At 25.9% G+C, this 16,249-nt stretch overlaps 8 protein-coding genes across 8 annotated transcripts; 4 read left to right on the top strand and 4 right to left on the bottom strand.

Moving 5' to 3' along the window:
• Positions 1-67: 67 nt before the first annotated feature.
• Positions 68-2,383, bottom strand: DICPUDRAFT_156498 (uncharacterized protein; the record flags this gene model as incomplete). The annotated part of the gene is made up of 1 exon (XM_003291799.1): positions 68-2,383. One exon carries the CDS (start codon positions 2,381-2,383, stop codon positions 68-70), a length of 2,316 nt encoding a protein of 771 aa, XP_003291847.1.
• A 404-nt stretch (positions 2,384-2,787) lies between these two features.
• Positions 2,788-4,190, bottom strand: DICPUDRAFT_73181 (uncharacterized protein; the record flags this gene model as incomplete). Its single annotated transcript, XM_003291798.1, has 1 exon — positions 2,788-4,190. A coding segment is annotated over exon 1 (710 nt), but the record flags the coding sequence as incomplete, so codon positions are not given.
• Positions 4,191-7,501: 3,311 nt separating this feature from the next.
• On the top strand, positions 7,502-9,017 carry DICPUDRAFT_50092 (uncharacterized protein). The gene is made up of 4 exons (XM_003291805.1): positions 7,502-7,708; positions 7,779-7,981; positions 8,052-8,186; positions 8,249-9,017. The coding sequence occupies exons 1-4, from the start codon at positions 7,588-7,590 to the stop codon at positions 8,975-8,977; spliced, it is 1,188 nt and encodes a 395-aa protein (XP_003291853.1). The 5' UTR covers positions 7,502-7,587; the 3' UTR covers positions 8,978-9,017.
• Positions 9,018-9,502: 485 nt separating this feature from the next.
• DICPUDRAFT_156495 (uncharacterized protein) lies at positions 9,503-9,852 on the top strand (the record flags this gene model as incomplete). The annotated part of the gene is made up of 2 exons (XM_003291804.1): positions 9,503-9,682; positions 9,799-9,852. The coding sequence occupies 2 exons, from the start codon at positions 9,503-9,505 to the stop codon at positions 9,850-9,852; spliced, it is 234 nt and encodes a 77-aa protein (XP_003291852.1).
• A 243-nt stretch (positions 9,853-10,095) lies between these two features.
• On the top strand, positions 10,096-11,177 carry DICPUDRAFT_92755 (uncharacterized protein). The gene has a single exon (XM_003291803.1). It carries the CDS (start codon positions 10,112-10,114, stop codon positions 11,132-11,134), a length of 1,023 nt encoding a protein of 340 aa, XP_003291851.1. The 5' UTR covers positions 10,096-10,111; the 3' UTR covers positions 11,135-11,177.
• A 51-nt stretch (positions 11,178-11,228) lies between these two features.
• Positions 11,229-13,600, bottom strand: DICPUDRAFT_99153 (uncharacterized protein; the record flags this gene model as incomplete). Its single annotated transcript, XM_003291797.1, has 3 exons — positions 11,229-11,850; positions 11,936-13,460; positions 13,560-13,600. The coding sequence occupies 3 exons, from the start codon at positions 13,598-13,600 to the stop codon at positions 11,242-11,244; spliced, it is 2,175 nt and encodes a 724-aa protein (XP_003291845.1). The 3' UTR covers positions 11,229-11,241.
• A 369-nt stretch (positions 13,601-13,969) lies between these two features.
• DICPUDRAFT_39668 (uncharacterized protein) lies at positions 13,970-15,070 on the bottom strand (the record flags this gene model as incomplete). Its single annotated transcript, XM_003291796.1, has 2 exons — positions 13,970-14,409; positions 14,476-15,070. 2 exons carry the CDS (start codon positions 15,068-15,070, stop codon positions 13,970-13,972), a joined length of 1,035 nt encoding a protein of 344 aa, XP_003291844.1.
• A 498-nt stretch (positions 15,071-15,568) lies between these two features.
• On the top strand, positions 15,569-16,200 carry DICPUDRAFT_82500 (uncharacterized protein; the record flags this gene model as incomplete). The annotated part of the gene is made up of 2 exons (XM_003291802.1): positions 15,569-15,576; positions 15,768-16,200. Coding segments are annotated over 2 exons (441 nt in total), but the record flags the coding sequence as incomplete, so codon positions are not given.
• Between the last annotated feature and the right edge of the window lie 49 nt (positions 16,201-16,249).

Raw genomic sequence — 16,249 nt, 5'->3', positions numbered from 1 at the left:
ATATTTTACTGTATTTAATATTAATAAATAAATTTATATATATATATTTATAAATTATGGTTTTATTTTAATATTTTAAATATTTAAAATTTAAATAATTAAAAGTTGGATTATTAAATTCCAAATATAAAAATTGTTTTTTTGATAGTTTAATCTTTTGAAATAAAATTTCGGAACCCTTTAAAAAATTAGCTTTTATTGAGGTTTCAAGAAAACGAAAAACTTGTTGTTTAGTGAATGTGGCAACCCCTAGACTGGTATTGAATATATCGGGATAGGAAGCTAGGATTTCATTTAGTGCTGATAGTGAATGTTTTTGAACTACTTTGTTTATTATATGTTCTATTGATTCTTTATAGTCCTTGTGTTTGTGCACAAATACAGCTTCAATTAACTTGATTATGGCTTTATCATTTCCTCTTATCAAATATTGTTCTGTTATTTCTTTTATTTTATGCGTGTTTTTGGTGATTTCACTGGTTATTTGGCTGTCTTGCAAATTGAATTCGTCTTTTAGTCCATAGTTATCATGATCTAGATTATTTACACCTTTTATAAATTCGGGAATTGTTTCGACACCATTTGCTCTTAATTGATTGCTGTAGGATCGGACTAGTTGATTGTAATATTTGATCATTTTGAAACCAAATAAATATAATGTTGTTTTCCTATTTTCATTGAATATGAAATATTTGTTATAATTATAAAATATATAATCTAATATTTCGGTAGATTTGATGATACCCAATTCCCCAATATCGAATTCACCTTGATTTCCTTCTATTATTTCTATTAAATCTTTGAAAACCAATTTTACTGAATCCAAATCTCCATACCCAAACAGGGGATGTAATAATCTCTCGGGTGATACTACTTTTTTGAATAGTGGATTCTCTTTATAGCCCTTTATCAATGACGTGAGGAATTCAACTTGCTTTTCTTTATTTGGACAAAATTTAAACAACTCGAAAGTTTCATAACAGAAAAAGTTTCTATGGTATTCACAGCCCATTACAAACAAGTTAAAACATCCAAATTGAAAAGATTTCGTTAGTAGTCGCTGATTATCAATAAAACTGTTAAGATGGTTTGACTTTATCAGTAGATCAATATCTGCTTGATATAAATACAGTAATGCAAACTTTCTTCCAAATATTTTCCCCAATCCATCCACACAGTGCACTAAATTTACAAGTTTAATAATTGATTCCCTAGATTCTTTATTATTATAATTTATTGGACTATCTAAACCTGATTCCAATTGTTCATCGGTAAAATATAATTTTAAAATTTCATCGTATGATATTAAAATATTTGGTTCTTGATGATACTGAGGTTGATTTTGAGTATTAAGTGGAATATTAAACACATGTATAAATTTACATAGATTTAAAACCACCCTTAGTTTTACTGAAAAAGAATATAAATGTGGAGCTAAACTAATAAAAAAATCTTTGTGTGTTTTTTGAATAAATTGACGAATTTTTTTGTCACCAGTTATAATTTTCAATTCTATAAAGTAATTGATTATCTCGAATGTATTTATATCTCTACTTGAAAATACTTCGTCACAAACCATTTCCTCAGTGATTTGATGTGCAAGTTGGAACTGTGGTTGTAATAAATACTTTACAACCTTGAATCTGTGTCTTGAAATCGCTTTTAATAGTGTGTTTAAAGTTGGTATAAACAAGGAATCTTGAACAATAGCTTTAATGGCAACTAAACAATCACCATCGATAGCCTGGTGAAATGCTTTACCATAATGTTCAAAATATTCTGGATAGTTATTAAAAAAAGCTCTGTAAAATTCTTCGTCATCTTGGATTTCTTGATAAATTGAATTCATATAGTTATCAAATGCAATATATTCACCACGTTTAACTTTGAATTTAAATACTTCATACATCTTTTGCCTAAACATAAATCTATGAGAATAAATTGCGTGCCAAGGTATAGCTGATTCATTCATATTTGACATTATCTTTTTAAATAAATATTTATTTTTAAAAACCTTCCAAAACAACTTTTCGCCATTTGGTGTGGTTTCTTGTTTGTCATTATTATTATTATTATTGTTATTTAAATTATTAATATTTATAGTATTATTATTATTATCATTATTATTTAAACTACTATTATTATCATTGCTACTATTGTTATTATATTTCATCTTTCTAGATATTATAGCATCTTTTATTTTTTGAACTATTGCTGATTTCTTTTCTTTTTTAAATACCAATTTGAATGATTTAGAGATTTTTTTAATTTGTTTTTCATCCATTAAGTCTATTGAGTCTATATCAACATCCATATACTCTTCATTAATCTCATTATTAAATGCATTATTAACTTCACTATTATTGTTAATAAAATTATTCATTGCTTTTTTTTTTTATTTATTGGTTTATGTGTTTGTAATTTGTGACATGTTTAAAAAAAATAAAAAAAATTTTTAAAAAATTAAAAAAAAAAATTAAAAAAACCAGTAATACCACCCATTTTTTCAAAACAGGATTTTGTTTTGAATAAAAAAATATTTTAAATAAAAAAATAAATTTTATTATTTTTGTGAAAATAAAAAAAAAACCTTAAACCAAAAAAACATTTTATTGTAAGGGTTTATCTAATAGAGCATTCCTTATAGTGTTTGCCGCTACCAATATGAATTTTTTTTTTTTGGTTATATAAACATTTCAACCAGAAAGTTTCATTTAACTTATATTAAAAGTAAAAATAAAATTTAATTTTATAGTTTTTTTTAACTATACCTTTTTCTTTTTTTTTAATATACAAACTTATAAAAAAAAAATTATATATATTTTTTTTTTATTTTTATTTTTTATTTTTTTTTCTTTTTATTTATTATATATAATTATTTTATTCATTCATAGAATCATCTAAAATTGGTTGGGTTGATTGTTCTTGATGTGTAGTACCAATTGATGCAGTTGAAGTCGTTGTTTCTTGTATTAAATTTTCTTTTGTTGTATTATTGTTATTATTATTACTATTAAGCTCTGTATCACTCTTTACTCTTTTAAATCTAATTACTGTTGCCTCCATACTTGGTTGCCATGTATAGTTTTGAACTGAGCAATTTGGATCTTGTTCTTGTTGTTCAATTTCATTTTCACCATCTTTTGTTATTGGTACTGTAGCATTATTTGTTTTTTTATTTTTTGGAGATTTCGTTGGGGATTCTAAAATTGTTTGCAAAGCTTGTTCTTTAGCTTGTGGTTTTTTTCTTCTTGTTGAAATTGGTTTAATTGGTGGCATATCTGTACTTGCAGATAAAGCTTGATTTCTTTTTCTGGTTGTTGTTGTGCTTATCAGTGGTGGTGCGGTTGCCGTTGTAGTTAATGTAGATGATGTTGAAACTGGTGAGGGTAGTTGTCTTGGTGATTTTAATAAATTATTTGTTGATGATATTGATGGTGATGAGGGATTATTTTGGACTGGTGCTGATTTTGAACGTGTTGGTGGTTTTAAGGGTGGTGAGGTTGGTGTGGTTTGTGTATTGATATTTGATTTAGTTGGTGTTGATTTAGATCCTTTTGATGGATGCTGTTTTGATGGTGGATTTCTTTTACTACCACTACTTGAATTACTATTTACAGGTTGTCTTTTACTATTTTTTGATGGTGTGTGATGGTGTTGTTGTTGATGATGATGATGTTGACTAATATGATGATATTCTAGGTCATCATCACTATCTGAAAACATGCTATCGGACTCTAATGAATCTGTAAATTCGTCACTTTCATCGTCATCATCGTCACTATCATAGTCACTGTAATCACTGTAATCGAATCTACTATCGTCAGTTTCAACTTCGCTTTCATCACTGTCTGATAAATAATCCAAATTACCATTCCAAGTTTTACCCAAAAGCTTAAGTGACTTTTTATCAAAGTAATAGGATGGGAGTAATTCCTTGACAGTTGGTGCTTGGAATTCTTTTGGAAGCTCTTTTTTTCTTTTGAATGGGACTGGATTTTCTTGTTGGATTTGTTGAATTTGATGAAAGAATCTTCTCTTTTCCTCAATTTCATTTTTTGCATGAATAATAGCCATGGTATCATCGTCATATTCCGATTCACTATCACTACTTTCTTCTTGACCCATATCTGCTGTTGTGCCATTTAAATCATTCATTGATATATCTATTGCTGTACCATTGATATAACTATCTGAAGACTTTTGTCTAACTAATATTTCATCTTCTGTAATTGTTGAAAATCTTGCAACTGGTTCAGCACCTGAAGAGTTTAAAAATGCATTTGGTGAAATTGTTGAACGACCAACTCTTGGTGGTTGTTGAGTTGATGATAATAATAATGGTGATGGTGTAGAATTTGGTTGTAATAAAGATGCACTATTTGTATTTGCTGCTGCTGATGACGATGATGATGATGAAATATCTCTCCATTCAGGTGTAATAATTTCTTTATATTGGACAACTGGAATACTAGAACCATGATCAAAACTAACTGAAAGTGGTGTTGCTGTATCCCCTCCCCTTCTCTTTGATTCCAGTTGTTTTGCTTGTTGCTGAGCTTGTTGTTGAGCTTGTTGTTGAGCTTGTTGTTGTTGCTGTTGTTGTTGTTGAGCTTGTTTGTGTTGTTGTTGTAATAATTGTAATTTTAATTGTTGCTGTTGTAACTCCTCTTGCTCCTTCTTTCTTTGTAAACGTTTTTCTTTTTTTAATTGCTTTTTTCTTAAATATAATTGTTTTCTCTTTTTTCTTCTGCTTAGTTCCTCCTCTTTACGAATTGCTTCAACAGCCTCCTCTTCATCTTTTTCATCTTCTTCCTCTTCATCCTCAATCTCTATGTCTTCCTCTTCATCTTCCTCTTCCTCATCGTAAAATTCAACAGATTGTCTCTTTCCTCCTCTAGTGGGTCTCCTATTCTTTTTGGCTGCTGCTGCTATTGCTTTCTCTTTTTCTTTTTCTGCTTTTTGATTTTCTTTTTCTTTTTCCTTTTCTAGTTTCACTTTTTCTTTCTTTTCTTTTTCTTTTTCCTTTTCTTTCCTTTTATCTTTTTTATTCTTTTCTTTTTCTCTTTCAGCAGCCTGTCTTTCTCTTTCTTTTTCCCTCTCTCTTTCGGCTCTTTCTCTTTCGGCCCTTTCTTTTTTCTCTTCTCTGTGTTTGAGCTTACGTTCTTTAGATTTCTCCCTTTCTCTTTCTCTATCCACCTTCTCTTTTCCAATATCATGAACACCTCTTTTTTCTTTTTCTGCTAAACTACTTCTACCTCTTCTTTTATCTCTTTTACTTTCTGGGTGTAAATTAACAACATCAATATCTTCACCAGAGGTGATATATTGTTTCAATCTTTCTTCGTTTAATAATAATAATTTCTTTTGCTTTTCTTTTTCTTTAAATGTAGTTCTTGAATCATTGATTATATTTGTTTCTTTTAAAATAAAAAATTAAAAAACTGTTAATAATTATAAAAAATAAAATGAATCTATAAATAAACTTTACTTACTAATTCTATTTTCAAATTTAAAATAACTTTTATGAAATGTGAATAATGGATGAGTTTCCAACTCATTGGTCATTTGTTTTGAAGGTATTCTTAAAAATGATCTTCTTATTACTTTTCTTGGTTTTCTTAATTTAATTAACGATGTAGTACGGAGTGAATGTAAATCCTGTTTTGGATTTGGTGTTTGATAAACCTCTTGCTTTTCATTAATCTCTTTTTTCTCTTGTTCATCAATGGTTTTATTAATAACTTGTATTGGAGCAGTTTGCTGTTGTTGTTGTTGTGATGTGGATGATGAAATTGATGTGGATGATGATGTTAATGTTGGTGTAGATGGTGTTGAAGAGGTTTCTCCACTACTATTACTAATTGATTTATTATCTGGAAAGATTTTTTGTTTTGACCTTCTTGCTTTATGATAAAGTTGATCACATACTAAACTTTGATATTGTAATTCTCTAATTTGTAAATCTATCCAATTGCATCTCCAAACTAAATCAGTATAATCTTTATTCCAAAAATCAATTGATCTAAATAATAAAATAAATAATGTTAATATTTTAAAACAATAATAAAATTATTAAGGTATGAGATAAAATGAAACAAACCTATCACTATGATATTCTTCATCTTCTGATTCGGTATCTGTATCGTCGAATACACCAGTAACTTCTTCGCTAGTATTTTTATAACTACCAGTTCCACTGGTACTACTTTTCAAAAGGCTAGATGTTGTAGAAGTTGAAATAGTGGGTGATGATAATGATGATGATGATGAATCACTATTTGGTGATAATAATTGGCTACTATTTAAACTATTTGTAACATTATTTGATATATTATTAATTAAATTATTTTGATGATCATCGATAACAGTCGTATTTGATTTTTGTTGTTGTTGTTGCATTAATATTTGTTGTTGGTAAAGTTGAAGCTGTTGTACTAACTGAAAATTTAATGGTGGTTGGTTTGGTGATGTAATTTGTTGTTGTGTTTGTTGATCAATCGGTCTAGGTGAAGGAAATATATTACTACTACCATTACTACTATTATTTAAAATATTATTTGTAACTATAGGGTTATTTATTTCGTTTTTTATCATAATATTACTATTTTCATTATTACTATTAGCTACAGATAGTTGTGGTTGTAGTTTTTGCTGTGGTAGTTGTTGTGGTGATGCTTGGTTAACAAAATTAATATTATTATTATTATTGTTATTCATATTATTACTATTATTATTATTATTATTAGTGATACCACTACTACCCTCCTCACTATTAATATTTTTATTTATTATATTATTATTATTATTTAAAGAAGAAGCTTCATTCATATCATAATGCCCTGTCTTTTATAAATATTTATTTATTTATGTATTATATTTATTATTTAAAAAAAAAAAAATTTATTTATTTATTTATTTTTATCTTTTATAATACACAAAATTTGTGTTGATAAATATATATATATATTTATATATATTTAATATAGTTTGTATGGTGTGGGTGTGTATATGTGTTTTTTAAAATAATAATATTATTATAACTTGTGTTTTATTAAATTATTTTCAAAAAAATAAAAAAAAAAAAAAAAAAAAAAAAAAATTAAAACGTGCATACAAAATTATTACGTGAAGATTTTTTTTTATTTATTTTTTTTTTATTTTTTTTTTTTTATTTTTAAATTTTTTTAATTTAAAAAAAAATATAAAAAAAAATAAATCATTTTTTGGAATTTTTTTTTGAATTTAATAATTTTTATGATAAAACTAATTTATTGTGTCTCTTTAAATCAAATATATTTATAAAAAGATATATTTATTTTAGTTTTGGATAACCATAGTTCTTATTTGAACTTTTTCATCAAAATTTTTCTTTTTTTTTTTGAAGTGGGGTTCAATAAAAAAGGGGGAATTTTTTTTTAATTTATTTTATTAATTTATTTAATTATTTATTTATTTATTTTTAAAAAAATGTAGTTATAATTTAATTGAGTTGCATGAAATAATAAACAATAAATAAAATAATAAGATTATAATTATAACCTTATAATAATAACATCTAAATAAATTATTTTTTTCAATATTAATATGTCAGGTATACAACCTAAATTACAACCTAAGGGCCTAAGTGGAACCATTGTAACAGAAACTAAAATTTGTAGTATTAACAGGACCAATGGAATAACCTACCGTGGTTATAATCTCAAAGGTAAATTTTATAAAAAAAAAAATAATAAAAAAGAAAATATAAACTAAATAATTTAATTAATTTTTAACAGATTTAGCAGCTACATCATCTTTCGAAGAGGTTGCTTTTTTATTGATTTATGGTGAATTGCCTAACCAAAAAGAGCTAAACAACTATTTAAACCAATTAGCATCATATAGAAAATTAGAACAACCTTTAAAAGAAATTTTGGAAAGAATCCCAAAGAATGCAGATCCAATGGATGTATTAAATATTGCATGTTCATTTTATAGTGTAAATATAATATTAATTATCATTATTATTATTTTAAAAAATCATATTATTAAATATTTTAGCTATTTAGACAATAGAGCCAGAATCAAGCCACAATAATGAATATAAAATAGCAAATAGATTAATTGGTTCATTTTCATCGATTTTATTATATTGGTACCATTGGGTCAACTCAAAGAAAAGAATAAACACTGTTACCCACCCAGTATGTATATTCACAAACACTTAATTAGTTTTATATTAATTATCTTATTTTTTTTATTTTAGAATGATAGTATATCAAAGCATTTTTTAAAACTATTAAAATTAAAAGATAATGTTTATGATGAATTTGTTAGGGCATTGGATGTTTCCCTAATACTATATGCAGAACATGGATTATCAACATCAACGTTTACAGCAAGAGTTACAGCATCGACTTTAACAGATATGTATAGTTGTGTATCAAGTGCAATAGGTGCCCTCAAAGGTCCATTACATGGTGGCGCAAATGAAAGAGTAATTGAAATGTTGAAGACATTCAAATCTCCTGAAGATGCAAATGACCAAATAATGGAAATGATTAAAAACAAAAAGACTATAATGGGATTCGGTCATAGAGTATACAATAGTGAATCCAATGGGGATCCTCGCAACCTTATAATCAAAGAATGGTCTAAAAGAATATCAAAGTTTGACCAAAAAGAAGGTGGAAATCCTTTACTTTTTTCAATATCTGAACGTGTCGAAGATATAATGTTATCGCAAAAGCAACTACACCCAAATTTAGATTTCTACACAGCCTCTACTTATGATCAAATAGGTATTCCATTAAACCTATTTACACCTTTGTTTGCTCTTGCAAGAGTCTCTGGTTGGTCAGCTCATATAATCGAACAAAGATCCCTCAACTCCCTAATCAGACCTACTTCAAGATATTTAGGAACCTTGAAACCATTTCCTCCAATTAACGAAAGAGTTTTACAACACAACTATAATTTTACTTCAAAATTATAAGTTTTTATAAAAATAAAATAGATTGTTTTTCATTTGCAAATTTATATTTTGTTTTTATAAATTCAATAAAAAATATATTTTATTTTATTTTCTTTTTTTACCAAATTAATTTTATAAAACAAATAAAAAAATTTATAAGCTGTTACACAATAAAAATTTTGAAAAGATAGTAATCAAGAAAAAGTCAAGTTTGTAAAGTAAACAAAATGAAAAAAATATAAAAATATAAAAACAAATATAAAATATTGGCATATTAATAATTATAAATAAAAAATAACTTGAAATAGTCCATAATTATTATTGGTAAATATTATTATACCCACAAAATAAAGATAAATAGATAAATTAATAATAAAAAAAAAAATAAAAAATAAAAATAATTAAAAAAATAAAAAAAATTATTTTTCATTTTTTTTATTTTTTTTTATTTTTTTTTATTTTTTTAAAAAACGAAATTGGTTTCATTAAATTTAATTATCATTTAATTTTTTTTTTTTTTTTATTTATTTTTTTGTTATAATAAAAATGGCAATCGATAAGAAAAATGATAAAGATAAACATCCAATGTTGGACCCAAATTTATGTAAAGATTTAAAAGATAGACACGATCAATGTTTTAATAAATGGTACACAAACTCATTCTTAAAAGGAGATGTCACCTTAGATTGTGAAGACGAATGGCAAGAATATCAGGTTTGCATAAAAGTAAGAAAACTATGCTTATTTTATAATTTTTTTCAAAATTACCAAAATTATTTTATCTCCAAAAAAAAAAAACACTTTAAAACATGGTTACTAATATCTTTTTTACCAAATTAAAGGATAAATTAAAACAATGGAATTTAGAACATTTAATAGAAAATAATAAAGAATAAATATATAATATAAAATCATGTAAATAAAATAAAAATTAATAATTTTTTTTTAAACCTCAAAAATAAAAAAAAACCTCATTCTCAAAGAAAACATACAGTCTATTAGATCCAATAGATATATATTTTGTAGTTAATAACTCCATAAATATTTTTTTTTATTTATTTATAAAACAAACTTCAATATTTATTATACTTCTCTTATTTTATTTTTTTTTGTTTTTTGTTTTCATTTAATTTTAATACCTTTATTTATATTCTAATGGAGTTAAAAAAAGTTGTTGTTAGTGGATCAAACGGATTTATAGGGAGTAGCTTAGTAAAAGAATTATTATTATTAAAGAAATATTTGGTTGTAGGGTTGGTTAGAGATAAAAATCAATTTGAAAAATTTAATTTTTTAAAAGATTTGGAAGGGGCAGATGAAAGACTTTTAATTGAGGAATGTGGAGATTTGGGTAGTGGCTATAATTTTGAATGCTATAATAATTGTTTTAAAGGTGCCTATGCAGTATTTCATACAGCATCACCATTTGTATTGTATCCAGATGATATATATAATGATCTTTTCAAACCAGCAATTGAAGGTAATTTAAATTTATTAAAAGCAGCTTTGAATAACCAGTCAACAATAAAGAAAGTAATAATGATATCATCAACGGCAACTATTGTTAATGAATTACAGGTTCAAGAGGTCTTCACAAACGAAGATTGGTTCGATGGAAAGGGATTACCATTTCAATATGTAGAAAGTAAATATTTATCAGAGAAGGCATGTATTGATTTTGTAGCTGCTCACCAAGATGAAATAAAATTCGAAGTGATAAGAATCAATCCACCTTTGATAACAGGTGCTCCCATTGATAATTTTCCATCTAATAGTTGCTCATTCTTTTTAAATAATCTCAAAGAAATTATTGCTGATAAAACACAAGACCCAATGTACTATTGTAGAACTATTGTTATGGCTGATATAAAGGATGCAGTTAAGTACTTTATCAATGCTTTAGAATCGAAACAATCACTACACATGGAAAGAATTTTAGTAGGTGATTCTAATCGATCACGATCCTTTAAAGAAGTCAGTGACACTATAAAATCCCAATTCCCCTCCTTAATCATAACCCAAAACATTTTTTCTGACCAAACTTTACCCAAAATGCCACACTATACATTAGTATCAAAAGGTTCCAAACTTATAAATGAATCGTTAACTCCTTTTACAAAATCTATTAACGATTCAGTAAACTATTTAATAAACAAACAGATTATAAAACTAAATTAAATAAATCCTTATTAAAAGAATTTAAAATATAGTTTTTTTAAATAAAAAAGAAAATAGGTATATATTTTTTTATTTTTTTATTTTTTTATTTTTTATTTTAGTTTTATTTATAAATTTATTTTTAAAATTGATAAATTCAATGGAATATAAACCAAAGTTAAAAATGGGAAAAATAAATTTGAATATTGGTCATATTGTTGGATGATGGTCGATAATAAAACGAAAACATTTTGATTTAAAACAAAGTGAGAGAATAAATAGAATATAACTGGTGGTGAGAAGCATAACAACAAAATAAAGACAATAGTTTTTCTGAATAATTTAACAACTGAATTACAATCGGCACTACATTTACCAAGTAGCGAAATAAAGCACAATGGGATTGAAAGTACTGCTGCAAGTGTACAAAATGAGAAATTTAATAATGATACTGTGGCAATGAATATTAATAATGGTAAATTACCAAATACAAAATAACTGTTTGATTCTGTTTTTAAATGATTTTGGATACTATATAACTGGTTACTATTGTTGTTATTATTGATACTATTATTATTGTTATTACTATTTTTTAATGACTTTTGTTTTAATCTTTTTTCTGATAATGTAATAATTGATTCATTTTTATAAAACATGTGATCTATTATTGGAATTAAAACTAAAAATATAATAATATAAAATATTCCAAACAACCCAAATAACCCAATAATTTCATTCTATTTAATTATATTAAATTAAAATATTAGTATTTAAATTATTTATATTTATACAATATTAAAATATTAATATGTGTTTACTTACATTGATTAAATAATTTAAAATGTTTGTTGTTGTATTTGTAAAAGTTTGAGGTATTGAAAAAAGAGCAATACCAATTAATTGAAAAATTGTATTTATTGAAACAGAGTATATAATATCTTTTGGTGAATCTAAACATTTAAAACTACCCAATTTTTCAAATAAATTTTTTCTTTTTTTTTGTGGTTTTTGATCGGTTATTGGTTTTTCGTCGCCATCATCATCGGTTTTTTTCTTTTTGTTGACAGTGAATAAAGTTGGTGATGTAAAAATATTTGATAATGAAACCAATAAATAAACCACTCTGAATGCTAACGGAGCTATAATTAAACCTAATGAAATCATATATTCGCCAATTGATACATAGAGATATGGTGATGGTAATAAATAATAATAAAAAGATTGATGGAATTTCTCTAATAGATTATTTAAACTACGAATTGTACCAATTAAAACTCTTGATCCCAATGTTGAACTTTTACCAGATACACCAAGAGTAACGGCATCGATATGATACTTATTAAATTGACCATGATCTCCAGTTGGAATACCGATAGCTTGATTTAACATAAATTTTCCAAGAGTTCTAATTTCGGATGGTAAATGATTTATAAAGAGTTGATCATTGTTATCTGTAGCTGATAATTCGATTCCCTTTGAATAGCCCTCTCTCTTTGCCAATCTGCCAATAGTGTTGATGAGATCTAAATTTGGTAATTGACCATTTGAACCTTCTGCTAATACATAGATACGGTCATTTATATATTTTTTGCTATTTGCTTCAATGTTAATTGCTGCTTGAATTAAACCTGCACGTGGGAAATAGTTTGAATTTGAGTCGATTGAAGTGTCATGATAGTCGTGTAACCATGATTTTAACCCAATGTTGTTATTGGCACCAGCACTACTACCAGCTACAAAACTGTTACTATCGCTAATAATATTATTTATGTAAGAGTCTGAAATGATTAAAATTAAATCTTTAGCTAACCAAATGTTGCCCTTCTTTGAAAGATATTGGAATAAAGTTAATGCTACACCAACAGACGACTCGGTTGTAGTTTGACCAGTACTACTGACGATATTTGTATCCTCGGATGAATTGAAAGATGCAGAAATAACGATTGACTCTCTACCATCAGATTTGGGTGCTCTTAATACAGCATAAACATTATAACCCTCTTCGCCTAAGCTTTGATTAAAATAATGATTGGAATAACTATTTTGATTTAAATTGTATTTATGAATATATGCCTCTAAGCCCATTTCCTTTAATTGAGAAACTATCCATTCTGAACATGATTTTGATCTCTTGAAAGGATCAACTGTGCCATCAGTAAATCTCTTGTTATATTGACTAATATGTACTAAAAAGTCATTAGAATATTGTGTAATCTTTGAGCCATCGCTATAATCAAAGGTTACTCTTGCTGTACCTGGCATTAATGCATTCTCTGATAAATACGTATTATTTGCATTCTTTGGATAATAATAAATTGATGCTATACCTAAAAAATACAATATTATCCTGTAATATCAAAATATATATAAATTAGTCAATCTGAACTGTTTCTATATTTGTGTGTTTAATTTAAATATTTTATTTTATGACTATTCGATATCTTACCCTATTATATATAATAATGTATTTACTTTCTTTTTTGCCATCTTTTTTTTTTTTTGTTTTTTTTTTTTCTACAACGAAATGGAGTACTGGGTTATAACTTAATAAAACCACTAGTATTCATTCACCCAACTATTGTAATTGTAGATCTTAATAAAAGATGACGAACCTATATGAATTTCTGTATCTTGTTGAAGATATAAAAAAATAATAAAAATAAAAAAATTTTAAAAAAATTTTTTAAATTAAATAAAAAAAAAAAAAAAATTAAAAAAAAATTAAAAAAAAAAAAAAAAAAATAAAAGAATGTTCCTTTTTTAAATTTTTAAAATAAAAGTGGAAAATGAAAAATAATTATAAAAAAGATATTTATCTAATACCACTATATAGAAGATATTATTTATTTAATTTTTTTATTTTGTTGAAACATTTGAACAACTAAGAACTCTAAAAGCATCGATTGGAACATCGTATAATGATGTTAAATCAGCTCCCAATTGTGTGTACCATGGTGAGTTTGTGGCAACTCCATCGGTATTCATATTTTGGAAATAAATACCAAATGTACCAGAATTATCGACGACATAGCCACCATAGGTTTTAAGAGCTTGTAATACTAATTTAGATTTTGGTGGGAATGCTGAAATATCATAATTTGGATCTAATTGAATACGTTGACCTTCCATTATAGTATCGGCACCAACAACCCATCCATCAGTTCTACTTGAAACAGGTGAGCATAATTCGTATGACCATGATGATGAAGTTGATGATTTCATTCTGTTTACTAAACTACCAACAGCTAGAGCATGATTCAACTCGCCTCTTTGGATTTCATCCCATCTAATTAAACCTAGACAAGTGCCATATTAGTATAACTATATATATACACAATGATTTAAAGTTTAAAAATAGTTACCAGCAATAAATGGTGCGCCACTGCCTCTTACACCTTTCATCCACCATCTTGTACCAGAAACAAATGCTGGATAGGTACCGTCAACATTGTAAGCAAATGTATCATATCTAGTAGCATTAGCATGAGTTGAGTTTATCCACTTAAATCTGGAAAACTCGTGGAATACTTTTAAATTGGTATCAAATACAATCATATGGCCATCATTCATTGGGTCTGGTTTAAATGAGAAATCTACAGGTAAATTGGTGATTTTCTTTGTATTTAATGGGTCGACTGTTTCGTGGAAACCCTCACCCTGTGACTGAATAACAGTAATACGGTTTACTGGGTTAGCAGTGTTGATATTATGCAATGGAGCAGTCCATTGAAAGTAATGTAAATATAGATTTGGATTATATGACTCAGAAATCATTGCATTCTTAACCTTGAGCATCATTTGGCTTGACAATGGTTCAACTGTTGGGGTAGAGCCTATTGGTGTATTCCATGGTGACGAAGATGATAAAACATTATTTGGGAATCCTGTTGGAGTAAACTGTGACCTTACATTAACTGACATATAAAAAATTAAAACTAAGGCTATTAATATTTTCATTTTTTAAAAATACAAAACAATTATTGTATATAAGGAAATGAAACAAAAAATATGAATATAAAAATAATTGAACAAAAAGTATAATTATTTATACATGAAAAAATTTGAAAATAAAAAAAAAAAAAAAAAAAAAAAAAAAAAAGAAAAAAATATAAAAGATATTTTAAAAAATCTAATACCACCTTTCTTTGAAAATCAATCATAATATAGTTATAACGATATTATTATTGTTTTTCATTTCTTGAAAATTTAAATATAATTCTTATAAACCATATATATAATAAAATCACTCAACAATCTAAAATATAAAAAATTAAATAGCACACCTTTTTTATTAATAGTCTCTATTTACACAAAAAATGATTTTATGTGATATAACATTATTTTTTAAAAAAATAAAAAGAAAAAAAAATTTCGAATAAAATAAAAATAAAATAAAAAACAACCCAAAAAATTTAGGGGGAAATCAATGAAATTTTTTTGTTTACATGTAATAATATGTGTGTGTATGTGTGTTAATGTATGTTATTTCGAAACTACAAAAATAAATAAATTATTATTATTTTTTTCACATTTATTTTATTTTCTCTCTATACCTTTTTATTTCACCTTAATTTTTTTTAATTTAATTTCTCATTAGAATAATAAAATAAAAAATGAAAATTTTACTACTATTAATAATAATTATTTTATCTAGTTTTAGTGTTTATTCATATTCACCAACTGTTGTATATCCTAATATTAAACCCAATCCCAACCCTATTGATACCAAATTAAACAATTTAAATCCCAATCCTCATAACCAAAAACCCCATATTCATACCAGTAACCCACAACAAATACAGAATCAAATAAAAAACCCACATAACCAACATGTAAATCATAATCCACATGCTAATCATAATCCACATGCTAACCATAACCCTCATGTACATCATAATCCACATGTACATCACAACCCACATGTACATCATAATCCACATGCTAATCATAATCCACATGTACATCATAATCCACATGCCAATCATAATCCACATGTTAATCATAATCCTCATGCCAATCCACACAATGGAAATGCTCATAATAATCCAAATGCCAATCATAATCCACATGTACATCATAACCCACATGTACATCATAACCCACATGCCAATCCACATAATGGAAATGCTCATAACA

This window comes from Dictyostelium purpureum, assembly GCF_000190715.1.
Source record: "Dictyostelium purpureum unplaced genomic scaffold DICPUscaffold_302, whole genome shotgun sequence".
Lineage (NCBI taxonomy): Eukaryota > Evosea > Eumycetozoa > Dictyosteliales > Dictyosteliaceae > Dictyostelium > Dictyostelium purpureum.
This window is presented reverse-complemented; position numbering and strand designations above follow the sequence as displayed.